Source organism: Populus trichocarpa, chromosome 8 (assembly GCF_000002775.5).
Source record: "Populus trichocarpa isolate Nisqually-1 chromosome 8, P.trichocarpa_v4.1, whole genome shotgun sequence".
NCBI lineage: Eukaryota > Viridiplantae > Streptophyta > Magnoliopsida > Malpighiales > Salicaceae > Populus > Populus trichocarpa.
Window position 1 is genome coordinate 6,737,930 of NC_037292.2, and position 27,903 is coordinate 6,765,832.

At 34.9% G+C, this 27,903-nt stretch overlaps 2 protein-coding genes and 1 long non-coding RNA gene across 4 annotated transcripts; 1 reads left to right on the top strand and 2 right to left on the bottom strand.

The window, feature by feature from the left end:
• Window positions 1–2,148: 2,148 nt before the first annotated feature.
• Window positions 2,149–3,609, bottom strand: LOC112328414 (uncharacterized). Its single transcript, XR_002983302.2, has 2 exons — window positions 2,657–3,609; window positions 2,149–2,535 (listed from the first exon to the last, which is right to left on the bottom strand). It is a non-coding gene; the product is annotated as an uncharacterized LOC112328414 (long non-coding RNA).
• Window positions 3,610–8,860: 5,251 nt separating this feature from the next.
• LOC7471105 (uncharacterized) lies at window positions 8,861–24,197 on the top strand. Of its 2 annotated transcripts, XM_052455056.1 has the most exons (25): window positions 8,861–9,228; window positions 9,440–9,525; window positions 12,289–12,643; window positions 12,900–13,051; window positions 13,245–13,484; window positions 13,712–13,821; window positions 13,914–13,991; window positions 14,085–14,191; window positions 15,037–15,131; window positions 15,217–15,332; window positions 15,505–15,608; window positions 15,688–15,765; window positions 15,890–15,968; window positions 16,144–16,312; window positions 17,406–17,476; window positions 18,052–18,132; window positions 18,218–18,288; window positions 19,396–19,492; window positions 19,593–19,652; window positions 20,176–20,230; window positions 20,334–20,728; window positions 20,830–22,683; window positions 22,836–23,408; window positions 23,539–23,597; window positions 23,782–24,197. In XM_052455056.1, exons 3-25 carry the CDS (start codon window positions 12,294–12,296, stop codon window positions 23,975–23,977), a joined length of 5,190 nt encoding a protein of 1,729 aa, XP_052311016.1. In that variant the 5' UTR covers window positions 8,861–9,228; window positions 9,440–9,525; window positions 12,289–12,293; the 3' UTR covers window positions 23,978–24,197. The 2 variants fall into 2 exon arrangements, with proteins under 2 accessions (XP_052311016.1, XP_052311017.1); XM_052455057.1 differs by lacking the exon at window positions 9,440–9,525.
• Window positions 24,198–24,417: 220 nt separating this feature from the next.
• Window positions 24,418–26,653, bottom strand: LOC7471115 (DNA-directed RNA polymerases II, IV and V subunit 9A). The gene is made up of 4 exons (XM_002312301.4): window positions 26,440–26,653; window positions 26,265–26,340; window positions 26,004–26,162; window positions 24,418–24,706 (listed from the first exon to the last, which is right to left on the bottom strand). Exons 1-4 carry the CDS (start codon window positions 26,466–26,468, stop codon window positions 24,626–24,628), a joined length of 345 nt encoding a protein of 114 aa, XP_002312337.1. The 5' UTR covers window positions 26,469–26,653; the 3' UTR covers window positions 24,418–24,625.
• Window positions 26,654–27,903: the final 1,250 nt, after the last annotated feature.

The following is a 27,903-nucleotide window of genomic DNA, read 5'->3' on the forward strand; positions in this document are numbered from 1 at the left end:
AAATTTGATTTATATCATTGTCGTGACTTAGTTAATTGTCAACGGTAAGAATGTAGTGTATTACTATATTTATAGAGCTTTCAAGGATAAGAGGGGTCACAAGAAGTCAAATAAACAAAAAAGATAATTACAAAAAACTTCATAAGATTACACTTTACATCAAGAAGTTTACATGTTAAATAATAATTTATATCATTAACCTCACACAAAAAAAAAGTAAAATAATATCCAAATATTTACAAATTTATCATTGTGTTTATTTTAATAACTAAAAAGTTATTTGGAGCTTCAAAATAATGTATAACTAATTCATTGGTCTGCGCTTTACCATAAGTTGAACCAATTTTTTTAAAACATAAAATAGAACACTATGACCATGGGGATTTTTTGGCAATGTTATTAAACCCAAGCAAGCAGGTAAATTTTCAAATCCCTTGACATTACTCCTTGCCGAACACAAGTTTTTAATTAAACGATATAAAAGCTAACCCGATGCGAATTGATTAATTTAATGGATTCAAAGAAAAAAAAAAGAAAATGATTAGCTTTTATATGATTTAATTGAAAACTCTATATGAATTGAGGGGCTGATATGAAAATATAAAGGCTAATTAAATCTAATATGTCATCATTTTAATATTTTTTTAACAAACTCTTATTGGTTTTTTTATAAGTTGATCTATACTTTCATATGAGAATATGGAGGGTCAGACACAAATTTAATTTATTAGAGAATATAAGAAAAGTTTTTATCATAAATAGAAAATCAAAGAAAAAAAAGAGAAAAGGATATCAACGACGCATCAGAGATTCAACGACCATACACGTCACATATGAAGGAAAATGAGGTTGAGACTAATCAAATGATGCGGCGAAATAATATTTTTGCCCACCAAAGTTAGTCACACATACCACCCAAAGATGGGGAGCGGATGACACGCGTCTATATTTTTTTGTGTTCTTTCTTCAAAAATATTACTCTACCCTCATGACCCATACATTATTAAAAAAAAAATTTCATTTTAAAATTATAAATTAACTCCTCAAGTTAAGTCAAGCTATTGGAAATTTGAATGCGAAAATAATAGAATAATTATACTGCAGTAAAAAATATAAAATGCCCGAAGAAACCTATACCACATGTTCTTTCTGCATTCAACTGCCCCAAGGACTTGCTGCATTGTATTGATGACTTCTTCTTCAAGAGCAAGTACCTTAGCTCTTTGTCCTTTACCATCCCGACTTCTTCTTCAAGAGCAAGTACCTTAGCTCTTTGTCCTTTACCATAGACTTCTTCTATGGTGTAAGAACAGATTGTACTTTGCATATCTTATCGAGAAGTACAATCTATATTCAAGGAAGTACGAGAGTCTGGCTATAACTACAGGACCTATATGCAGCAGTCTAGTTTACTGGTTCATAGTCCTACCCCTGTTGAAGAGAGGCTAGTACTCTACCCAAGGCATACTCTATCCACAGGTTTTCTCAATATGTGATGTATATGGATCCATGCGATAAGGTTGACCCTCCGCCTTAGATATTCAAAGGTCTAACTCTACTAAGAGAGTGTTTGGGAATGTGGTAGTGATTGCTTTTCAAATAGCTTTTCGTGCCGAAATACATGCCAATGATGTTTTTTTATTTTTTAAAAATCATTTTTGATATCAACACATCAAAATGATCCAAAAGGTACAAACCGCACTCAATTTTAACAAAAAAAAAAAAAAAAAATTTGAAATTCGCTGAAAAGCAGGTTGAACAGCAGAGCCAAACGCTCCCTTACTATTCGACCCACTTTCCTTCTATCTCTTTCCCTGTTCTTTATCTATAAAGTTCCTTACACTTGTAGACATAAGCATGAAAAGTTAAATGATTATCTACTATGCGAAAAAATAATGAAAAGACCTAGAGACCCTTTAACAATTCTAAAATGACAAATACACCAAAGGAAAAGGTTGTTTTACTTCTAAAAGACAATTTTTTTAGGGTTTTTCAACGGCAAAATCTTCAATTCACTGTTACAAAGTTTTTCCCGCGTGTTTTAGCTCTCTCTTTAAAGGTGCTTAAAAATAAGCATTTCAACAAACAAGATGTATGCATCTTCAAAAGAAGCATTCGACATTAAATTGGATGGGTTTCAAACCATACTTTCACGAAATGACAAACTTTCATTATCAATGGAACTCGTACATTGCCCATTCAGCAGTTGGGTAAACAACAGTGAGGTTAGAACATTTGCCTTTATAGAATTATATTCTCCTATTTTATTTTCTTAGGTAATTTGTAAATGCATATACTTGTCTATGCACATGTTAAACTGCTTGTTTGCAAAGACTGAATTCTCACAATATGCTGGCATTCCATGCATGCACAAACTCCATGGCATATGCAATTTGAAAAGGGACAAGTGAGAGTTATGGTTTGCAATTACTAGTCTTAATTTTCTGAGCAGCCACACTGATGATGGCTTGCAAGTTCATGATGCATTACTCCATGTATCTTCTCTCACTCTGCCTCTGATATCCATGGACGTGCCTTCAAGAATAAAAAAACACAGACTATTGCTGGGAAGTATAAATTTCTTTACAATAATTATTATAACTGAATATTAAATCTTGGATTGTAACAACAAAACAACTTGTTGGGCAATTTGTACCTTGAGATAGACATCTACAACTCGGTAAAGGCCATCATCAACGAGTCTAGCTTGCTCCGGTAGTTAAATTGCAAGATTATAGAATCTATCAGGCTAAAATTTGCATCTGATGCAATCTCAGAAAGATAACCATCAATTAGTTTACTAACAAGCATCAAAGTGGGTGATCTCACATTGCCACCTCCACTATTCTCGCTAGCTTCAATTTCACCTACATTTCTCTCTTATTCAAATCCATCCAAGAAGTGGCCACCTCCACCATCCTCCATCAAAATGACTTTTATCGAACAGGTTTCGGACACAGAAAGAAATAGGAGAGTGCCCGAACAGCCACCATTGTTCCAGCCCAAAATTGCAGTAGCCCACTACAATCACAGCCTCTCTCTATGTCGAACAACCCCAGAAATCGCGCCAAACTCTACCACTTGAACAAACCCAAAAATCCAGCCTGAAGCAGCACCCAAAACCCAAAAATCTCCACCAATTTCAACCTCCTTCAAACCCGAAATCTACCCAGAAATCGCAACCCTCTTCCTCTCTAAACAGAGCCGAAATCAACACGCAAAAAAAAAACCATAATCTTTGCCGTCAACATATCCCGAAGCAGACATTTAATGAATATTGCAAACAACTCATCCTCCCTCATCTCATCCACCAATTTCTCGGCATCATCAGTTTTACCTTACAAATTAGAGTGTAGAAGAAATCTATGCCATACAAAAAAAAAGATATCTCTATAAAAGGAAATTAAATTATATATTACTCCTATTGATATTGATCGTCCAGAAGAGAAACGAAAAGGCGTACTTCCTGCCTAGCTTCCTAAAAAGAACATCGATTGTGAGGTCTTCATTTAGGCCACCAGGTGTCGTGGATTGTTGTTGTTGTTGGGAGAAATCTTTAAACAATAAATATTCAGGGTTGTGATTTTGGAAGAGATAAAACAATTAGGGAAAATAATTTTTTTAGTTTAACGTAGGTGTCCGGACAGGTTACGCGCACTTCGACTAATTCTTCGGGTCCTGAAGTTAACGACCATGTAAGCCTCTAGTGGCCATCATATGAGCAACCACAGGGTTTGAACCTTTTTTTGATGAAAGAGCAAACCTTTTAATCTTAAACTCTTACCATTGGGCCACCACCTAGATGGTTATTATAGAAAATATTAAACGGTGCGTATTTAGCCTATTCATTGTCAATCTATAATGAAATGCGTTGAAGGATATTGTGAAATTAACTTTTTATCCTTCATCCTTCAATTTTTAAAGCTTTATTTAAGAGGTATAATTTGACTAATTTGTTAATTTTTTAATAACAATTCAATTACTGTATTGTCTTTAAAAAGTAAAAAATCAGAATTTTTAATATAACAATTTTAATTTTATCATGAACAATTAAATTTTGCAAGTATCCTTACTATACAAATTTGTTAGTCTTAGCTTTAGGGATTTAATTGTCATTTTCTAATAATTGTTTTGCTATTATTATTTAGTCCTATGAGTATTTTTGTTTTTGTATAGTTTTATGAATAATTGAATTACTTTATTGTCCTTGTCATTTAAATTTTTTAGCCTTAGCTTCAAGGGCTTTATTTAAATTTCATAAATGTTTTTTTTTTTTGTTATTGTTGTTTAATCATGAAGGTATTTTTGGTTTTGTGCCCTAAAAAAAAACTACTAAGCACGTGTTAGCAGCTTCGCCGCTTTCTAGCAGCGTGTGCAACTGGTGAAGGTGGTTGAAATTAAACTTCCGTCATATTATTTGATGTATCTCGGCATCCTTTTTATTTCTGGACAGCACATGTATAATAGTGAGGTATGATTTGACGCCAATTGACTTTTCTTTCCCTTTTTCTTTCTTTTCCTTCTCTTTCTTTCTTGGGTTGCATGTTGGCCATGCAAAAAATTATTTCAACCCTTTAATTTCTTATTTCTTTTTATCAATCTCTTCTTCTCTTAATTGTAATTGTTTTATTTACACCGATTGTTTATAGTTGGGTTTTATTTTCAATTTGATCCCTAGTTGTTTGATCTTGTTATATTTTATTAAATTTAGTTCTCATTCTTTTAATTGCTGTTTTTTTGGTTTTCAATTATTTTTTGATTTATTTGTTTTTCTTCAATTTGATTCACCAACATTTCTTTCCATTGAATTTTTATGTTAAGTTTGGTGTCAATTCTTTTAATTGTTATTTTCAATCATTTTTCTTAATTGGTTTTTTTTTTCAATTTCATTCATAAATTTTTAATTTCATTTAAATTTCCCCTTGACATTTATTTTCAGTTGGCTTTTATGTTGAATTTAGTCTTGATTTTTTAAATTGTTATTTGTTTTTGTTTTGCATTGTTTTTTTATTAACTTTTTATCATTAATTTCATCCCTCAATATTTGTTTGTTTAAAAATCTTGTTTCTTTATTTTTTTTCAGGTTTGCCTTTAATGGGGTCATTTTGGTCTCATAACTCGAGTCATAGATTTGAAAAACTAGTCCGGGCCGGCTTTGGTAGTTTTTTAAAGCATTTTTTTTTCAGAATTTTTTCATTTTGCTATTTATGGGGTTTTTCAAATTTCATATCCCAAATCATGTGTTTTATTTTTTCACCTGGGTTGGCTTCGGATTCACTCAAGGTTTTTTTATTTTATTTTTATATATTTTCATTATATCAACGAGTGTCAATTCTTTATATTTTCCTGATTCGTCTAGCTTTTTATAATATTTTTTATGATATGATTTCGACCCAGCAGAAGAAGAAATGAAAGGGGAAGAGAGTCGCCACTGGCAAAACCTGTCAAACACCATCGTTATGATTAAAAAATTTGAAGGAATACATAACAATCCACCTTCTTTTAGTTGTTTGCCTACTGCTTCATGTTTTTTTTTTTTTTTCTGGACAGCAAGATTGAAAACTTGTTAATCATCTACAATTGATTTTCATTAATTGCCTATTGGCTAAACAAATCGTGACCACTGGTTTTTGGCTGTACCTTTTCCATGGTAAGCTTCACATAATAATTATACATATCAATTTATTGTAGCGGTGTTATCATCATATTTGGAATGTTAAGTAAAAATGGCAATAACAAAGACAGAAACGAAGAGGCAAGATAATAAATAATTAATTCTAAAGAAAAAGAGAGCAGATCTAACTTGGTGCTTGTATTGGATTAGTGTATGACATTTTTTAATTAAAAATGTATTAAATTGATATTTTTTATATTTTTTTTTTGTTTTCGATATAACATTTTAAAATTATTAAAAAAAATTAAAAATTAATTTAATATTTTTTCAGTAAAAAAAAATTGAAAACAGAAGTTATTATAATGCAAAATGAATCACCTAATAAATTAGTCCATGCTTGGTGTCGTACTTGTTTGATTTTTTATTTTTCTATTTTTTTAAAGAAAACATGCAACATGATCGGTATCAATATTGCATGTTCACGTGGTTCACGATTTTAAAAAACCCACTAAATGTTTGTATAAACAAGAAAAATGTTTTCGCTTCTGTACGTTTTACAGGATGTTTGAGAAAGAATTTTAACCTGTTTTTTTTATTAAAATTTGATTTATTTTTTTAAAATTATTTTTTATTGTTTTTAAATTTTTTTATATGTTGATTTTAAAAATAAAAATATATTATTTTAATATTTTTAAAACAAAACATTCTTTAAAACACAACCTCCATCAAACTAATAAACACCCTCTTACACTCCTTGTTTTGCTGAATTTAAATAAATTATCAGTGTTACAAATTTAAACAGTTGGCAAAAATATCTTCACCCACGAAATACATCACTATCACTATTTGATGAGGTTATAAAAATCAAGGGAATATTTTTAGATCAATTATTTCTAGAAATTCTTATACATTATTTATGGTGAATTTAATAACCTTCACTTTAAGACCACGTAGGCTTCTCATTAAGCAAATCTCTCTCTCGGGGGATATAAAACTCTTATGGAATTAATACATGCACAAAGTTCCCTGATGATGTTGATGGGGGACCCTCCGAAGATCAAATCAATACCAGGAATATTTATGTAAAGAACGACATTAATAGAGATATTAAAGAGCTTTTATGAATGTATAGAAAACGTTGGAGAAAAAGGTCTAAGGGTGAGGAGAAGCGAACTGAGGGAGAGTCCCCTTTCCTCCTCCTTTACCCTTATTTTATATCACCTGATTTTTACTGCCTCATGTAACGTATGTGGGGTAGAAAAATAATCTTGTATGGTTAAAAAATATTATCTTACTACTTGTACCATCACATCTAATTAATGTAAGTATGAACTACTTGTTCGTATTTAATGAGATTATGATGAGCATCATAATTATTAATCTAGACTCAGGGTATGAGAGGCTCAGTGTAGAGTGACCTTTCAGTTACGCATCCAACCTGAGGGACGTTTGGCTCAATTCACGTCTGGAACCCAGGAGAAAACAAGTCTAGCTCACAATTGCACCAAAAAATGATTAGGGACGGTCGCGTCCACCCAACGTGGGGTTGGGCGTGGATGCGTCCAGGTCCCATATGAAGTCGGACATGGTCATGTCCGAACCCCATGTAAAGATGGACGTGGATGCGTCCAGGTCCAATATTGAGCTGGGCACAACCAACCACCCCTTTACTCTGAGTTAGGCGCCGCGAAAGATATAATCACATCTCGAGTTATAACTTATGCGCGTTATCTCTTAAATGGGATTGATTTGAGAAACTATGACCCGTCATTATCCATCAACAACCATCATTGCCACGTCATTGATATGCCATAACACAAATATTGTCATTGATTGCCATAACACATATATTTACAAGAATAGATATGAGAATGGATATTTATGTATGGAGTTTTTTTTATATATTTATATCTTATTTATTGGTAAAAGAATTTAAATATTCATGTTATATTCATGGGTTTTTGGGTATTCTTATAAATATTTACCACATATATATATATATATATATATATATATATATGGTGATCGCTTTTACATTTTATCCGACCACAAAAAAACCATGTAGTTAGCAAAATATTTTTTTTCCACTAAATCTCATATATGATTGTATTTTAAATATTAATTTTGTGGAAATTAAAATAACTTTTTTTGAATGGAGATTTGGATTTTATTTATTTTACATGAAAAAGTTCATCTCATGATATTTTTTTAAATCCCAATTAAAATTGTTTTTTTAGATTTATTTTTTAAAAAACTATAATCATAAAATCTTGCCAAATGTGTTTTTTACCAGGGATCGAGAAAAAAGGAATACGAATGAATTGAAAGTGAAGGATTGAGTTTTCACTTTATTCAGCAAGAAGGGTCAAACCTTATTCACTCCTGTTTTCTAATATTTTTCTATTTGTATGTATCGACTCTCATTTTTCCTTTTGTTTGAATTAAACAGCTAGATGGACTGTAACCTCTCGATCTCTTATTCTTCCCATCCTTTCTATTCCTCCCATCATCTGTTTTTTTCATCCTCTCTGACAAGACACGTTCTTAGCTCACTGTAAGAATCCCTCTAACTTAGTTAAAAAAGAGAGAGTCACATATGCTGATAAGCTCAGGGCCAAAACTAGTGAAGGAATTAGCTAATAATTTTTAAAACTAGAGAGATTAATTTAGAAGATATTTGAGATTATAATTGTGATTGTTTTTAAAAGTATTTATTTATAAAAAATACATTAAAATAATATTTTTTTTATTTTTTAAAAATTATTTTTGATATCAATATATCAAAACGATTTAAAAATATTAAAAAATAAAAAAAATTAATTTTTTTTAAAAGATTTTAAAAATATAAAATTATGCAGATTCTCAGTAATTTCTAGAAAACACAAGCAATAAGTTTATAATACACTTCGAATAAGGGAATGTTTGAAAACGTGGCTGCAGTTGCGTTTTACAAAATATTAACAAAATAAAAATTAATTTAAAAAAAAACTTTAAAAACATAAAATTATGCAGATTCTCAGTAATTTCTAGAAAAACACCAAGCAAAAGTTTATCATACATTCGAATAAGTATCTATCCTTTTTGGGCTAAAAAAGAAAAAAATAAAAGTTTCACCCGTGCCGTGGGGCCGTCTTCGCAATCTCCTGACACAAACTCCTGGAAAGTGGAAACAGAACCTGTACGGTGCCGTTTCAAACCAACAAGCAGATAATCCTAAATATTATATATAATATTCTCTTTATCTCAAATTTCTCTCTCATATCTCCTGTAGAGTAGAGAGAAAAGGAGTAGCCGCAAAGATATAAAACGCTACGTTTCAATCCTTGCCTTCTCCTCCCGTTTCTGCCTACCTCGCTCCCCAATCTCTCCAACAAAGCAAGAATCGAAAGCGCGCACACACGCACACAGAGCTCCCTCCAAGAATCTAAATCACTTCCTCGCGCGTCTTCTACACTCGCCAACACTCTCTGAATTTCAAATTCTACCTAATCACAGTCTCTTTTCAACCTCTCGATCTCCTTCATTGTCAGAAGAAGAGAAGAGAAAAGAAAAGAAAAGCCAGGGCATTGCTAACATACCTCCAAAAGGCTGCCGTTTTGTTTCAATATTCGAAGGTATGTACAACAATAACACTCCTTTTGTCTTCACTAATTTGGTTTATTTATACCATTATGTGATTTTTGGTCTGTTTACCGGGAAATTGATAAGGTTATGGCGAATGTGTTGAATTAGATCTTCAATAAGGCTTGTTTCGATATTAGCGTGCGTATTTGATTGTAAATGGGATAAATTGAAATTAGGGTTTTGGTTTTTTTGGTGGTACAGAGGAATGCATTTGGATTTTTGCTGGTTTGGCTTTCAAAAGTATACAAGAATTCCTTCTGGTTGATTTATCTCTCGCATTACATCAGGTTCCACGTCGTTCTCATGTTTGCTAATGATTTGTTTAAATTAGGGTTTTTTTATTGATTATTAATTGAGTAGCGTGTGGCATTGTTAACCAATCAATTGGTGAATGTGTAGGCTCTTCACGTGTGCTCATGTCACGCGTAAATGCGAGTGTGTTAAGAAAAGACTTCTTCATTGTTATTATTGCTTGATTTTAATTTTTGGTTGAACCTTATGCGGATTCAGCAAAAATTCAAAGGCTGTATCAGTAATGTAACTGAAGTATCGGGAATGCTTTGAGGGGTCATTAGGGGGATTAGGAATTTATATTCCAATTCTTTTGTTTTTTCTTTTTAATTGGTAGGTTTTTCTTTTTCTTTTTGGGGTCTATCTCTGCTTTCAAAGTACTGTTTTGCACTAGTTCAGCTGAACCTTGATATCGTGAAGCTCAAGTGATGATTCACTTGAGAGTTGCGAGGTGTCTTATTCTTAGAAAATTATATGAGTGCAGGGGAAGTGGATAGAAATAAAGGGGAAAATGACGGAGTTTCTCTATAAATTTCACGCTGAAGGACTTCTAGGTGGTAACTTTGATAGCTGTCTAGTAAAGCATAGTTATGACGCTGGACAGCTTTGAAGTTTTTGTCCTCCTAGGGTTACTCCAAAGGCTTCACTTAGTTGAATTTTTATTCCAACAGGGACTTGGACTCTTGAATAAGAAATTCTATTGTTTCTACTTGAAAAAGATTCCTTTGTAATTAAGTACATTTGTTGTGTGTAAAGTTTCTCAACTCATAGGTTCTTAGTTGTGCATGTATTGATAGGTGTCTTGAAGGAATGACCATCTCCTGACAATTATCATGAATTTTGATTATTAGAAGTTAGTTCCATCACTTGGTTGTTCAGGGAAATGTTACGCTTTTCTCTTGGTATTATTTCCGAATATGGTTTGCTAGAGAGGGGGCCCAAGGGTTGGTGGTAGTTTACTTACCCTGTCTCTCCAACCAGTCGATATTTTCATCGGTGGTTCTACTTTTGAGATGGTAGCATTAATTGCACTGGTGTGGATATGGGCCCCTTTTGCTTTGATCAAGAACTTTTGAGATAGGAGCATTTGGTGTATGTTGTGTGATTAGTACATGGGTGCTTGACAAAGATAATTGAGGTGGATGGCCCTTTTGTTGCCTGTTAAATATGTGAAAGATTTTCTTTCACATGCTCAATTATCATGGCCTTCAATTTTAGGATGAATTGAGGTTTGTTCATGTTTAATGGACTAGGAGATTATATGATTTGTGTACATGGGGAAGTCTTGGGGTTGATTTGGTGCTGGTGAATCTGAATTTTGTGGTTGTTGGCTCACGGTTTCACAGTCGACAAATTTTTCTGCTTTTCTGTTTATAGCACCATTAGTTGACATTGTTGTGATTCTGGATTTGCTATTTGGTGGCGGTTAATCTGGTTGGAGTGTGAGGGCTGATGATGGAGGGAGAAGGGCATGCTATCATCCATTTGGCAGTGTTTTGCTACATTGAATTTAAAATATTAAAAGATGCATTCCAAACAATTTAAATTGCCTTTTCTAATTATAATTGGAGACAAGGGTCAAATGGCCCACATTTGATCCAATTCAGAAGTAATGGATCACATTATAAACATATGCTGCAAATTTACTAACTGATAAGAACACCCAAATAAAGGGTTTTGCCTGTTAAGAGTATAGGATATGATTCTGAATGATATGATTCTGAATGATGTCAATTTTTTTTTTTAAATTTGATTTATTAATTTCTTAAATTACTGTAGTATAGTGATCAGTAATTGAAATTTAAACTAAAATTTATTTTTTTTAATTATGGATTTGATTTATAATCATGCTTTCTTTTGAATTTCATTCTGAATGAATTATACGAGAAAGAGTGACATGCTAGGGCTATCTCCATGACTACAGCTGTTTGGTTTTTTATATTATATCGAATTGACTATTTAAATATAAATTTGTAAAGCCTTATTGAAATATGTGAAATCTATAAATTTAGCATTAATAATGAATAAGAAACTTTATACATTATATAGTAGAATCAATTAAATCTAATTGCATTGTAAGTAATTTAATAAATCAGACTTACCAGAGCTTTCTCCTATTAGCAATGAAAATATTTAACCAAGGAATAAGAATCAAGGAATCATAAAATTTATTGAAGTTGAGTTGCAGGTTATAGGACCCATGTCTCAATTGACAACCAATCAAATTCATTATTTTTGTGAATGATCTGATAAAACAAAATGAACCATTCTTCTACCACTAATCCATCAGAAATTCATTATACCAGTCTTTCAGCACTAGAATAATTTTGACACCTATATATATATAAATCAAACCTGGTCCTTACAAATATCTGTAATGTTTATACAGTGGAAAAGGCTTTAATAGGATCTAAATTGGAAGCAAATAACCCATCAAAAACTGATGCCCCACTCAATAGATATTTAAATCTAATTGGATTTTTGGGCGCTTCCAACAACAATACTCATTATTTGATCATTGAATAAAATATTTGATGTTATTTTTTCTGCACAAAAGTTTGAGAACCAAACTTTTTTAATGGACACTTTAAATATTATAACATGCTTAATTTCATTGGATTCATCGACTTCCACTAAGCTGCATGCTAAAGTATTCCATATATTTCGTTTGTATCTTTTAATGCTTAGTTTTTCTTTTTTATTTAGAATTGATCAACTTGTTTGTTTAACTTTTGTTTTTCTGGCTTCTTGAATGACAGGAAACATGGCTCTTCGGAAGTACATTCCTTCAAGTGATGCACCTTCTGGTAGTATGAAGCCTTTGATCTTTTCAAGTAAGGGGCGTGAGAATGCCCAACTTGCAGAGCCAGAGACAAGTCACAGAAGGGTGAAAGATGTGGATGTTGACCTTAGTGAAGTTTACTTTTTAATCATGCATTTCCTTTCAGCTGGGCCATGTCAGAGAACTTATGTACAGTTTTGGAATGAACTTCTTGAACATCAACTTTTACCTAGAAGATATCATGCATGGTATTCAAGACGTGAAAGGCTTAGTGGGGATGAAAATGATAATGGTCTATCGTTTCCATTAAGTTACAAAAGTTTGGAGGAGCGGTAGGCAATGCGCTCTCTCTCTCTCTCTCTCTCTCTCATTTGTGGGCACACACAATTACTCTTAGTGTTGCTTTTGTGGGGCAAACTACATATGCCTACATAAATGGTCAAGTTAAAAATGGATTGAGATAATGGTCCTGGTTTCTTTTGTGAAATTTTGCCTGTATTTCCATGGCTATATAATGTAGATTGTTTTTTGTTAAACTTTTGCCTCAAACTCTCCGATCCTGACCTTTCATTAATTATACCTATACAGGTATCCTCACATTGAGAAGAATCACTTGGTAAAGCTTTTGAAGCAATTGTTGCTCAATACAGCCTCTCCATCAGAAGGCTTGATTTCTGATGTTCCAAATGCTGCTGATGTTCCTACTCTTCTGGGAATGGGTTCATTTTCACTTTTGAGTTGTACGTTACATCTATTTAAGCCTTTTAAATGAAATAAAAATCTGAATTTTTACTTGTATATGAGGTTTTTATGCTGTTGTGAGATATTGTCTATTCACAGGAGATACTAGAGTTCGTCATCTATTTTTACCTGGAAGTTAATGAGATGTAAAATTCCCCTTTGTGTCTAATTTTGCATCCTCCTCTTCCTAAGGTGATAGAGTTAAGGGAAATGGCCAAGTCAAGCACCCCCCTGCTCACATGCGATGGCCTCATAGACATGCTGATCAGGTTCGTGGGTTAAGTTTGAGGGAAATTGGGGGTGGTTTTGCAAGACACCATCGTGCACCATCTATTCGTGCAACATGCTACGCTATTGCAAAACCATTAACCATGGTTCAGAAAATGCAAAATGTCAAGAGAGTACGTGGACATCGGAATGCTGTCTATTGTGGTATGGGTTTTACAGCAACATTTTATGGAATTGGATTATGCAGTTTATGTTCCAATCTTTGGGAAAACCCACATGTCATATATAGTGGCCATTGTCGGCCAAAATCTGAAATGAAATAAAGCATTTATCCAGCTGTATCTTGGATATCCCACCATATGCATTTTCTCTTAATTTTTGTTTGTGTTGGTGGATTTGTACCTAAAATTGCCTTGATGTAAATCCTGCAGCAATATTTGATCGCTCAGGGAGATATGTTGTCACTGGTTCAGACGATCGTCTTGTAAAAATCTGGTCCATGGAAACTGCTTTTTGCTTAGCTAGCTGTCGTGGGCATGAAGTGAGTATGGTTCTATAAATCAAATATGCATCATTTCTTTGTCTTTCCATTTCTGTTTAATCACAAGTTGCATTTCAATCCATGTGTGAAAGGGGGACATTACTGACCTGGCTGTAAATTCAAATAATACCTTAGTGGCATCCTCTTCAAATGATTGCATAATTCGAGTTGTAAGCTTCTTTTTTCTTCTGCAAATTAACGACTTTCTTCCTGTTTATTATATTTACACCCAATATTTGATCGCTATCTCTTGATTTGGGCAGTGGCGTTTGCCAGATGGGATGCCAATATCAGTTCTGCGTGGACATTCTGCAGCTGTTACTTCCATTGCATTTAGTCCAAGGCCTGGTTCTGCATACCAGCTTTTGTCGTAAGGCTGATTGCAATCTTCTTATAATATGCATGCTCTACATTTCTGAGATTTTGTCCTTTGTTTCATCAATCCACTACCTTTGGATTTGACTTGTTATGAGGAATCTTGAAATTGGAAATTTGGAACATGCCACTGTAGTTGCTGCAGGACTTTATTTTATCGCTTGTTAGGTTTGAAACCAGACCAGTTTTTTCCCAATCAGAAACCTTTTATGATTTGAGGAAAAGCCAGATGCCTACCATGAATGGATTTGATGGAGATGGTTCTCAACTTAAACTCTTGTATCCTTCAAGTTAATGGGAAATTTAATCCATGTATCTCTATTCTCTTCTCTGGATCATTAACTTTGTAGGTTTTTTCTTTTTCCTCATCATGATTAAATTTGTATCATGTTACCTCAATCTTCTTGTCTCATAGAATTTCAGGCCATCAATTATTTTTGTGGTTGTCAATAACTATCCATATTCCAGCCCAAACAACTCTTGAATTCGACTCCATTTGTTAGGATTAAGATTTAGTTGAGTTGAGTTTGGCTAAGTTTGGGTTGAGTTTGGCTTAGTTGAGGCCTCAAGTCGTATAATACCTGCATTGTTTCAAGTGAATTTTGATTCAAAGTCCTTATTTCAGTAACTATGCGGTAGTTGGTTTTCCTTTGCACTTGGATTTTGATGCATGTGAAATTATGAAGTTTTAGCTTTGGCTTTGTTTTGTTTTTTTCTGTTCACGCAAAATCTCCATTGTTGCTGTTTGAAAAGTAGGCACTGGTACCTTGAAAACTACAGTGCAGACTCCTCATGACTTGTTCTCTGCTATAATTTATAGCTTTTACTCTTGCTTTGCAGGTCTTCTGATGATGGAACATGTAGGATTTGGGATGCCAGGTCTTCCAACTTAGGTGCACGAATATATGTTCCAAGGCCACCGGATCCTGTGGCTGGTTAGTTACCTTTTCATTCAAACTCATGATTTAGGAAGTGGTTCATTTATAAAAAAAAGTTACAAGAACTCTGAAATGCCTGCAGGAAAGAACAGCGGTCCATCCTCAAGTAGTGGTCCTCAGAGCCATCAAATTTTTTGTTGTGCATTCAATGCTCATGGAAATGTATTTGTCACTGGTAGCTCTGACCACCTTGCTAGGGTATATTTGAATTCCCTTAGTTTGCTTGCAATTCTGCATTGTGGTCATCCCATTTTTATCTTCTATATGTGATGTGAATATTTATTTTGGGAGAACTGATGTGATTAATCTTTGCGCCTCTATATTGAAGTGTATACATTGAATAGCTTGTTAGCAATATCTTCACTTGCAGGTGTGGAATGCTCTTAAATCCAACACGGATGATTCAGACCAGCCAAATCATGAGATAGATGCGTTACCTGGCCATGAGAATGATGTCAACTATGTTCAATTTAGGTAGTGTTTCTTGCTCTGTGCTAATGCTGCCATAAAAGTTTTTTAGATTACTGACATAGCATTCTGATTTGCTTTGCAGTGGTTGTGTCGTGCCATCTAGATTTTCTATGGCTGACAGCTCAAAGGAAGAGAATATTCCAAAATTTAAAAATTCATGGTATGGAATTTTTCTTATTTGCGTATTTATGTCGTGCTATTTTTATGATGAGAATATATTACACCCTTTTGTTGTAGTTAATTAAATCTATTGACAAAACATGCTTTGTAATTAAATGCGTCAGGTATTCTCAAGACAGCATAGTTACCTGTTCTCGAGATGGAAGTGCAATTATTTGGATTCCAAAATCACGTAGATCTCATGTAAATAACCTCTTTTTATGCCCCCCTCTCCCTTGGTTTTCTTTTTTCTCAGGGAAGTGAGAGTCAGTCATTTAGATTCTGTGAGGTTCAATATGGGTCAATGTGACCTTGAGTAGTATCAGGATTCCATCTTGATTTCTGAACAACAAATATATATATTTCTTTCTTTTTGAAGGGGAAAGCTGGCCGTTGGATACGACATTATCACCTGAAAGTTCCTCCTCCACCAATGCCTCCTCAACCTCCACGAGGAGGTCCACGACAGAGAATTCTTCCAACTCCTCGTGGGGTGAACATGATCGTGTGGAGTCTGGATAATCGTTTTGTCCTTGCTGCTATTATGGGTATTGTGTATTTCACTGACAAGTATTCATGTACACATTCATGGATGAGTATGTATGTGCAGCTATATAAACTCGACTATCTTCTGCCCCTCAGTTATTAGTTTTTTTTAGAATACAGGGGATGTTTGTCCATCAATCCCCGGGCATTCGCCTTACAAGCAAACCCATCTTAAAATTCTTAAGTGCTCCCATTTTCTTCCAGCAAAACCTTCTTTTATGGCAAAATGATGTTTTGGTTGGGACTCATTGTTGAGGCTCTATTAGTCATGCTTTGCTGTAGATATGTTGTATTTGATGGTTATGTCGTCATTTCCCTTTCTATTTTAGTTACTAAATGCTTGAAGTGCCTGGAATGTTGGAGAAATTCAGAAAAGGAAAGGAAACAAGGCCGTGTAATTCTTAACAGGCTTATTCTTTGTGTTGTTGTTGGTTAAAGTGTTTTTAAGATCACAACAATGGTCATTTTCTGTTGAACTTGGTACTAGTGGATTGTATTACTTGTACCAGGTAGCAGATTATCTAGTTTCCAGAAAATTGGGGATAATGGAATGTTATTCACACACTTTGACTCCTGGGCAAGTTCAGGGACATTGTCAGATCAAAAAGGGCAGCTGTCTGTTTCACTTATTCATAATGGAAGAAATCTACACTTTGAAACTTTCATCGCATGTTGAAACTTTCAACCATTGAGTCCTCATTGTTGTCTAAAGACCATCTTTTATTTTTCTGTTGAATTTTATGTTTGTTGTTGCTGTTCACTATTTGGACAAAGCATTACGTGATGATTTTTGTGTAATTTTTTGATCTTTATATACTCATTTGTCCCCTTATGTATTTGGGTGGGGGACAAGAAAATTTAAATTTCAATAGGCCTGAAAAGGTTTCCACAGACTTTTTGGTGCTTTGCCCCCCTGATAAAATTTAAACAAAAACATAAATAAATAAATGCAGACCCTTTCCTCCATGTAATTGACCGTACCAAAAAAATGATATTTCAGAATTGAGTTGGATTCTACTAAATATTTTTTGAAGTAGGAAATATAGTCATTATTTTCTGTAAGTTGATTGTGTGGGGGTGATGATTCTGGTGCAGATTGCAGAATATGTGTTTGGAATGCTGCTGATGGTAGTTTGGTGCATTCTTTGACTGGTCATACTCAATCTGTAAGTGTTTCCCCATTTTTCTAACAAGTATCTTTTTTTCCCTTTCTTAATTAGGATGTAAATGTTGAATTGTCCATATGTAATTACATGTCAGGATGACTGATATGTTCCTCTCATTGAACAATTTCTGTGCTATCATCTCTCCCTATGATATGTGTATTTTTAGCATTTCAAAAGCATATTTTGCTGTAATTTGACATCTTTTCAACCTCCCATTCTGTTTGTATACAAGGACCAAAGATACATTGTTATTCTAAGCCTGTTTCCCGGCACCTTCCATGACCGCTGGTGGCATAGATCAATGCTTTCTTGTGTTTCATTGCCTTTCATGTGGTGATTCTTACGAAATCTCGTCATCCATCCATATCACATTTCTATCAGGAGATCCTTGTGGAACAGCTGAAATTTCCTATTCCTTTAGAAGGATGCTATTTTTTGTTTTGCTCTCATTTCTCATTTTCCTGTTTTTCATATCAATGCATTTTATTGTGACACTGTTGGATTATCTTACTATTCACACGTTATTTACCTTATGTGTCCAGTGTTTCTGACCATGTTATTTGTGTACCTGGCAGACATATGTTCTTGATGTTCATCCTTTCAACCCAAGAATAGCTATGAGCGCTGGCTATGATGGAAAAACAATAGTGTGGGATGTGAGTCTCCAATTTGCTAAGCCCATTTTATATTCTACTACCTCTCTTTGGTTACAAGTGCATTCATATTCTCTTTGTCCTTTAGATTTGGGAGGGCACACCCATCCGGATCTATGAAATTTCACATTTCAAGTTGGTAGATGGAAAGTTTTCACCGTAAGTGCCTGTTAATGCTTAATGTAGAATCTCCTTTTGTTTTTGTTGATTCTGTCTGTATCACTCTTCTGAATCAATGTCAAGTGACATCATATGAATCTCACTTACCTTTCATTGTTTCATGATAGTTTAATATTATAAAATAGAAGCTTTCTAGACCATTTAATTTACTTTTCTCTTCGTTATTTCAAGATGTTATGTGAAGAATGGTTCTTATTGAAGTTTGGGGAAATTATATTTTAACTTGTTGTAGTTAGACTAGTGGATCAATTTTTATTTTCTCACTTGCTTACGAGTTGACTTGACATTCATGCTCTGAGGTTTAGTATTCCATTGAGAATTCTCCCTTCACTTGTCATAAACCAATTGATTGATTTGTAGAAAATAACCTTTTATTCTTGACAAACCACATAAAGATACTTTTAGGTTTTAATTTTGTTCTGTTCATAAGTTCTTGTCTGTAGTCCCTGTAGCTAATTAAAATGCAGCGGCATTCATATTCATTTTTTTTTCTGGTTGGTCCCTCTAGGAGAGTTGTGTTTGAGATCTTTGAACTTTAAGGCAACTTTGAGATTTCAATTCATGTCCTCCAACAGTTAAAATAAATCCAAATAACAATTTCAGGAAGAGTCCTGGGTAAGGTCAAACATTTGAGACCTTGCCACCCACTGGACCTTCTATTTTATCCTACTATGTGATGCATGATTGGATTTAAATAGCAATGTAACCACAGTATGAGCATTGATTCTTTAAATTATCACTAGTTCTATCTTTAAAACTAATTGGATTTCCTTTTAGCCTCATGGTTATTTTACCAGTTCAACTTTTCCTGGAATTGACTCATCTAAGTGAATGTCAGATGAATTTATGTGATCGTGAATCTATATTTCAGATCTCAAATAGGTGTTTCCACTTAGCAATGTTATATCAGCTTTGCATGATAAGTTGTTGTATATGTATTTTATTATCCTTGAGATGGAGTTTAATTTTATGCTTTTGTTTTTTTTTTTTTTAATTCTACTCGATCAAAATGGTGGTGGATACGTCTGTAATTTTTTTGCAACCTTACTGCTGTTGTCATGATTATTGCATATGGCTTTATTATAGGGACGGTACATCCATTATACTTTCAGATGATGTTGGTCAGCTGTACATATTAAATACAGGCCAAGGCGAGTCCCAAAAGGATGCTAAATATGATCAGGTGTGTTATAAATAACCGCTCATGCTTTTGTAGGTTCTGCTCAGAACTGGCTTTCTGGAAATGCATTATGACACTAAACTCTGTGTACACTTCTTTACAGTTCTTCCTTGGTGATTATCGGCCTCTGATACAAGATGCCCACGGAAATGTACTTGACCAGGTTAGCTGGCTGTCATAATTTGGTGACTTCAGCAAACCTATTTATTATTATGCACTACTTCATTTACCTATTGTCAAGAAACATGCACCTTGAGAAGGGCCTAACATTATTAAGGAAATGTAACATCTTGATTGTAAGGCGGCATGCTATAGTAGCACTCTTCTCATTCAATGAGATTACTATTGAGTTACATGCTCACTTGAAAAAATTCTTGCTCATCCTTCTTGTAACCCTAATTCTGAATTACCAAGTCGTAGCATGTACTTTTGATGTCTGTGGCATTTACTTATTATTTGCATGCACAAATGCATATCCATAAGTAGAGTTATGGTAATCAATTTATGAGTTTATAAATGATCATAATAGTACCCCTTTGCTATAACTGTCGGGTATTGAAAATTTTACTGATGTAGTCCCAATAGATCCTGCGGATAAGATGTAGTATTTGAACTTCTGCTTTACATTTTTCTTTTTGGTTTCTTGTTCATGTCTTGATTTCAAACAATGCAAACTTTTAATTCAGGAAACTCAACTAGTACCGTTCCGACGGAATATGCAAGATCTCCTTTGTGACTCAGGTTGTAATTTCACCTTGGCAACTCTTATCATTATAGTATACTTATGGCATGTGTTATTTGCGATTACATTCTCTCAAGTACTTCTTGCTTTTGAGAATTCTAGGGATGATTCCCTATACAGAACCTTACCAAAGCACGTATCAGCAGAGACGATTAGGAGCTTTGGGTGTGGAGTGGAAGCCATCTTCTATAAGATTTGCTGCTGGGCCAGACTTCAGTCTAGACCCAGATAACCAAATGCTCCCCTTGGCTGACTTGGATGTATTGGTTGAGCCACTGCCTGAGTTTATGGATGCCATGGATTGGGAACCAGAAAATGACATGCAAAGTGATGACAATGATTCAGAGTACAATGCCCCTGAAGAGTGTTCTTCTGAGGCGGAGCAAGGAAGTTCAAATTCTAGTTCATCTGAAGATCCAGAATGTACTGCAGAAGACAGTGGGGCTGAGGGCGGGGATGGTTTCCGAAGGTCTAAAAGGAGAAAACAAAAGGGTGAAGTAAGTGTTCATCTACGATTCTCATTTAAAATTTTGGATTTCATGCATGTTTGACTTATTCTTGATTTCTAGCTTATTCTTCTTGCTCCGACTTCTTGCAGATTGAGATAATGACTTCTTCTGGGAGGCGTGTTAAGAGGAAGAATTTGGATGAGTGTGATGGAAATTCAATTAGAAGTGATCGAGCTAGGAAATCAAGGATTGGCCGGAAAGTTTCAAAGAAGAAGTCTTCCACTTCAAAGGCCTTGAGACCTCAAAGAGCTGCTGCCCGCAATGCGCGTAGTTTGTTTTCAAAAATTACTGGAACAGCTACAGATGGAGAAGATGAAGATGGTTCGGAAGGTGACTTATCAGAAACTGAATCTGGCATGCAAGACTCAAATATTGAAAGTGATGAATCAAATAGATCTTTGGACAACGACGGGAACAGGAATTTGAAGGGAAAAGATATCCTGGAAGAGTCTGAAGACTTTGCTGAATCACGTGAACTTACTGAATCTCACATGAATACTATAAATAGGAGGAGATTGGTCTTTAAATTGCCAGTTCGCGATTCTATTAAGATTGTATTCCCAGAAAGTGGAATACACAAGTGTGACTACCAGGTTGATGTGGTTGGATCATCGTCCAAAGCTCCTCATGAAGCCACCGAGGTCAATGGGGTTCCTACAAGCTCTCAAGATCCGGGATACTTTTCTGGTGATGCACATTGCGGCAGAATGGATGGAGGAAGAAGAGCACAGATAGACCATTATCCTTTGGACCTGTCTGAAGGATACAAAAATGGGGATATCAGATGGGGAGGTGTAAAGGCTCGTACTTCTAAGCGTCAGAGATTAGGAGAATCCATTTCATCAGCAGCATATACTGGATCTAGTGCATGCCTTGGTGAACAAAATGAAAATGAAAATGAAAATAGTCTCAACAGATTCTCAAAATTTCAGGAAGATCATGGCACAATACCCCCTACTTTAGAAGTTCAAAATAATGTGGACAATGAAGGAGTCATACCAGTGAATGAAAGAAATGCTGGGCCCGATACCTCAGAGGTTGTAAATGATGTGTCCAGTGGTAAAGTGCACTCAACCTTCAACAGATGCATGGATTTTGAAACATTACCAAACCTGGGTCACATGGCTAATGAGAATGACAACCCTCCTGATCTCAGAGAGAGCTTCCCATCTTTCTCAACAATGATAAGGATAAGATCAAAAAAGATATTGAAGGATTCACTAGATAATCAGGGAAATGGTGGGTGTGATTTATCAACTGATAAGTCTGCAAACATGACACAGTATCCAGTAAAGGAGATGCTGGAGCATGATGGTTCCAGTGGAAATACTCCAGAATATAAAGGTGACGGATTGGAAGAATCGGATACACGAATTGGTGAAATTTCCATGCCATCCTTCGATGACTCAGTTGGGTCTCGTTCACATCCCAAAAAGATGTTTGATGTTGTTTATAGAAGGTCAAAGCCAGGCAGAGGTAAAATTAACTCAGAACGTGATGGCAGCATCAGAGAAGAAACTTCAATTGCTTGTAACCCTCATCTTGACTCCAGAGGGGATTCCTATGAAGGCACAATTGGTGGATCTCATAGATTACATTCCATGGGCTCAAAGGGAACACATGATGCAAATATTGCAATCAATGATCTCCATTTGGGGCAGGGACATGAATCAGATGATACTTGTAGAGATACCCACAATGGTTCTGTTAGTAGATTTCAGCTTCCATGTGAAGAATGGGGATCAAGCTCAAGGATGACAGTTCGATTGAGATCTACTAGAAACAGGAAAGCCAGTTGTCACTTTCATGACACAAGTCCAGTAGATGGAAAGAGGAAGTTGCATCAGTCAGCCAAAAGAGCGTCATGGTTAATGTTGTCAATGCATGAGGAGGGCTCTCGTTACATCCCCCAACAGGGGGATGAATTAGCATACTTGAGACAGGTCACTTGGAAGAGACGCTAAAGATTCCTTTTTTGCTGACCTATAGTTCATTCTTGATTCTTGCCTTTGGATATTGCAATTTAGGTCTTGTGATTTAAATGATTTATGTTCTTGTGATTTAAATGATTTATCTTGGAAGCTTTGTTTTTCAGGGCCATCAAGAGTACATAGACTGCATGAAGTCAAAAGAAGCAGGCCCTTGGAAGACAATCAAGGGAAACATAAGGGCAGTTGAATTCTGTAAGGTTGAAGCCCTCGAGTATGCTCCATTTGCAGGATCTGGGGATAGTTGCTGCAAAATGACGCTTAAATTTATAGATCCTACTTCCAGTGCATTTCAGAGATCATTCAAATTAACTCTACCTGAAATGACTGGCTTCCCAGATTTTCTTGTTGAAAAAACTCGGTTTGATGCTGCCATACAGAGGGATTGGAGTCGCAGGGATAAATGTAAGGTCTGGTGGAAAAATGAGGGTGAAGAAGATGGTGATTGGTGGTATGGCCGGGTTTTATATACAAAGCCCAAATCTTCTGAATTTCCTGAGAGTCCATGGGAGAGGTGTACTGTTCAGTATAAGAGTGATCCCAAAGAACTGCATCATCACAGTCCGTGGGAGCTTTTTGATGATGGTACCATGTTTGAGCAGCCTCATATAGATGAGGAGACTATGAACAAGTTGCTGTTTGCCTTCGCCAAACTAGAGCGAGCAGGCCAAAAACACCAGGTAATCATGCAAGAGGGTGGGAAATTTTTTTTCTTGTATAAGATCTTTGAAAATGTTTAGATGTGGCTAGTATATCAATTTGGAGATATTGCAGGACTTTTCTGATTTTTTTATTTTTGCATATCTTTAGGATCACTATGGGGTTGAAAAGCTAAGGCAAGTTTCGCAGACGTCTCGTTTTACTAACGGGTATTTTCTTTTGCCTGTTTCTTGTTATTATTATTTTTTAGTTTTGTATTGAGATGGTTTTTTCTCAAGAAGTATAAGCGTTAACGATGCCTTAGTGAATGTGAAACCAATTCCCTTGCATCTTGAATGTAACTTGCAAAAATTTGGGTGCTTGAGCTGGTGTTTGGATCCCTGAAATTCCCAGGTTCGCAGTTCCATTGTCTCTTGAAGTGATCCAGGCAAGGTTAGAAAACAACTACTATAGAAGCTTGGAGGCATTGAAGCATGACTTTGAAGTCATGTTGTTGAATGCAGAATCATACTTTGCGAAGCAGGCAGAGCTCTTGACGAAAATGAAACGTTTATCAAACTGGTTCACACGGACATTATCATCTTTGTAACCTCAAATTGTTGTGATATCAGTTGGGTCGTTCTGTTTTTTCCTCCCGTATTTTTTGTATATAATTTTTTTTATTCGTAGATATTTTTTCCTCTAGCTTCAATTTTGGGAATCGGAGAAATCTCCACTTGAAGATTCTTTCTTGTATAGACAACTTTGTCAGCATCGTCATTAATAATAACAGAAACACACAAAATCTCAACATTTCCTTTGATGTAGAATGCTGTTCGCATTTTAGTCCTTGTTCTCAAATTTACAGGAAACTGATTATTTGTAAATGAGTTCAAGTTAGTTTGCTCCAATGGCACATGTATGGCACCTACAGTTAAATGAAAAGGAACCTTCTAAGCATTTTTAGCGAGACTTGGAAATATGAAGACTCAATCATGTAAAAATCAGACCCCGCCCCCCTCACACTGAAGTAGCTGTAACCAATTAAGGTTGAACCTCAAAATTTGGTTTATCAAGGATAAAAAATTCTTGAGAATTAACTAGTACTCATACAGAAATATATAAAATGATTGCAAAAGTCTCCATCCGCAAAATTGGCAGATCAGAAACCGTACATGGGGTATCAACTAGATCTGTCTTGAAGGCAACATTTATAAATGCATCATATTTAGAGCTTTGCTTGGTGGGCAGATGAATCTCAATCTCTCCACCTATGGCCACAATTTGGGTTGCAGCACACGAAAAACAGCGTCATACCCTCCTCTCCCCTAGAAGTTGCCTGCATGATTGAAGAAAACTTCACATTAGAACTATGAAGAATCGCTGTTTCGTTGCAGCAAGTTCATTTGATTAATGATCCCAATAAGCACATTTTGAATAGCAATGACTTCTAAGTAAACCAAGTTCTCAAGTAAGCGGTAGTGCCCAATACTTGCTAACAGATAGATTCACCAAAAACCAAGTTGAAAATGAATTAAGAAGACATCGAGCATAATGGCAACTCAGTGGCAGGTACATACATTGACAAACTGGTGAGAAATATCATTCCAGAAAAGAAAACATGACAGCCTATTGTGAGTCCACACTTTCCCTATGATGGATTCTACCGCACACTTGAATCTCAAGGGAACAAGTCAAAAGCTTGAGTTTTAGAATATTAATAAAGGCATTTTCTGTACGTCTATATGAAAGTCATCTTTCAAGAAAAGTAGTTCAAAATTAAACAGAAGATATCACATAAAATTAGAACCCAAATGCCATGGCGTAGATTTAGAGGGATTCTAAAATTGCATTTTAAAGGAGTAACCAACTCAAATATGATTCCAGCAACCACAAAGAGAAACTTCTAATGGAGTACAACTGCAGAACAGTAAAATATAAGACGAATAGGTTGTCTTTTATGTAAAAATATATTTTACTTGAGACATCTAGGGCGATCCAATCAATGTGAAATGGTGAAACATACATATGAAGAGAGGAAAAACAAGGAAACAATTCAGTACATGCTAATGTAATCTCATTTGTAATGGCAGAAAAGAAACATAAAATGCGCAACCATGTAGAATTAAAAAGAATAATGATTCTCTTAGATCTTTCCACTACATCCATAGCTATGCTAAAACTATCTTCAATGTGTTTCTTTTCAAATATCACCAGTATATCCTTCAACTACTTTTGCATGTCAGTAACTCCCAACCAACATATGGCATTGTGTTAAATAAAGCATACCCGTCCCTCTTCAGCTGCAAATATGCTCTAGCAACCTTTCACACTACACCCCCTTAAAAATCAAACCTAAGTCGTGTACTTCCCCTTCATTAAAGCCTGCATTTTTTGCTCTTATTCAATATGGTTTCAGATCATAACTTTTTAAAATGTTTTCCATATGAGCACTGTCACTTATCATATAATAAAGCAAACAATTTTCTGCCAAAGGCCAACTAACAAACGCAACAATAAAATTCAATATAATACTAACAAACCCATAAACCAAATATTCAAGAAAATCCAATACTAAAAAAAAAGAAGAGAGAAAATTCCCATCGGCACAGAATAGCATAAAAAATAGCACTAACCTGGAAGAAGACAGCTTCAGGATGTTTGCATACAGTGCAAGTAACAGCTTTAGTGCGAGGGAGAGTAGGGTCAGCAGCTACATCTTGCAATACCTGAGTTCTCTCTGCTACCGAGTGATGCACCTCATTTCGGTACACACAGTTATCATCAGCAATCTCCTGCAACAACAAAAAAAAAAACCCAAGAAAAAGAAGATTAGGGTTTTTATTTTAATAACTAATGGGTTTAGTTTTAAATTGAATTATAATAAAAGTCTAAACCTGGTGATCACAGTTGCGGCAAGCGTAAAGAAGGATCTTCTGATCTCTGTCTTCTCTAGGGTACAGAATGTTGTTGCTGCAAAACATTATGGTATCAATAAATAGATTAATCGAAGACAAAATAAAAGAAGTGAACGCAGTTTAGGTGGTTGATAAAAAGAAGAGATGCTGCTACCATTCGCGGCAAAATTTCATGGTACTCATCTTGATGCAAGTTTTATGTTTTTCTTTTGACAAGTATCCACCCTCTGCTCTCCGCTCTCTAGTCTAGAGAGGTTCTGTCTGTTAATTACAAAGACACACGCTTATGTTATGGAATGACATGTCGTTGTTCGTCAGTTAGCCTAGAAGACAGACACGTCAATTTTGCCTCTGGAGGTCAGCTTTTTAAAGCCATGTTAGACCATGGCTAAAATTAAACATGGTGTGTTTATGAACGTAGTTTAAACTGTTTTTTTTTTTTTTTTTTAATTTCAATTTTAATTTTTTTTTAAATTAATTTTTTTTTATATTTTAATATTGTTTTGATGTATTAATATTAAAATGAATTAAAAATAAAAAATATTATTATTTTAATATTTTTTTAAAAAAAAACACAAAAACATTCTCCGCCATATTCATTAAATTCACCCTGTTTCTGATTGTGCTTTCCAGTCAGTCAATCACAGTATAGATCCTCCTGCTGCAACTAAAGAAGTGTATTTTCCTGTCTGCTCAAGACCAGTGAAAGAGTGAAATCGGCAACCTGTCAGATTACGAAGGTAACTTTGTCATTCTTGGCTTAGTGGGATTGTGGAACTTGAGATTATCAATGATGTTTCTCTGTGTATATGTTGTTACAACTTAGAGAAGCTGATACAAGCAAATTCATAACAATGTCTATTCTACACTGATATGATTTATCAAAGGCTTCATCAGTTATAAGCTCTTGGGAGTCGTCTTCTACCTTGTTTGAATCTCCAAGTCGCAAGTTGGAGCTGGTTCCACTGAAACTCCGGTCTTGGTTCGGACTTCGGAGGTATCTAAACTCTGTTCTTGGTAGAGCTTTGGTTTAGGCATCTGCAAGCCCATCTTGCGAAGAACATATGCTGCATCGCTATTAAACAAATAGGTTATTAATATAGTCTGTGTGGATTTATTCGAAAGAAATTCTTGGTATATCGGTGCAGGTAATCCTGCATCTCTAATGCTCACCACCTATTTCTAGAAACAAATCTTAGTTTTGCAAGTTACAGTTTTTTTTTTTTTGCATTATATGCAAAGGGACTCTTCTTAAGCTTGTATTGAAAACTAGATTGTTGTCCACTTTTATATATAGCTTTTGCTCTAATCTCGCGCTTTTTATTTTTCTTTCTTCGGTCATAACCCTTAAACAGATTTTCATGTGTGATACGGATCCTCTGCTGATTAAAGACACGACCCACTTAAACTTTCATTTCTTAAAAGACTCGACAGTCAAGGCAATATAGCAGTCATTCTGTCTACTTACGCATCTGGTGAAATAATATCACACTTGATTTTGCAAATTCCAGACATAAAAGTCGATAACTAAAACTCCCAGATACAAGAATATATTCAAAAGCACACACATTTACATCATGCTACCATGAATATCCATTATCCACTAGCGACTAGGGAT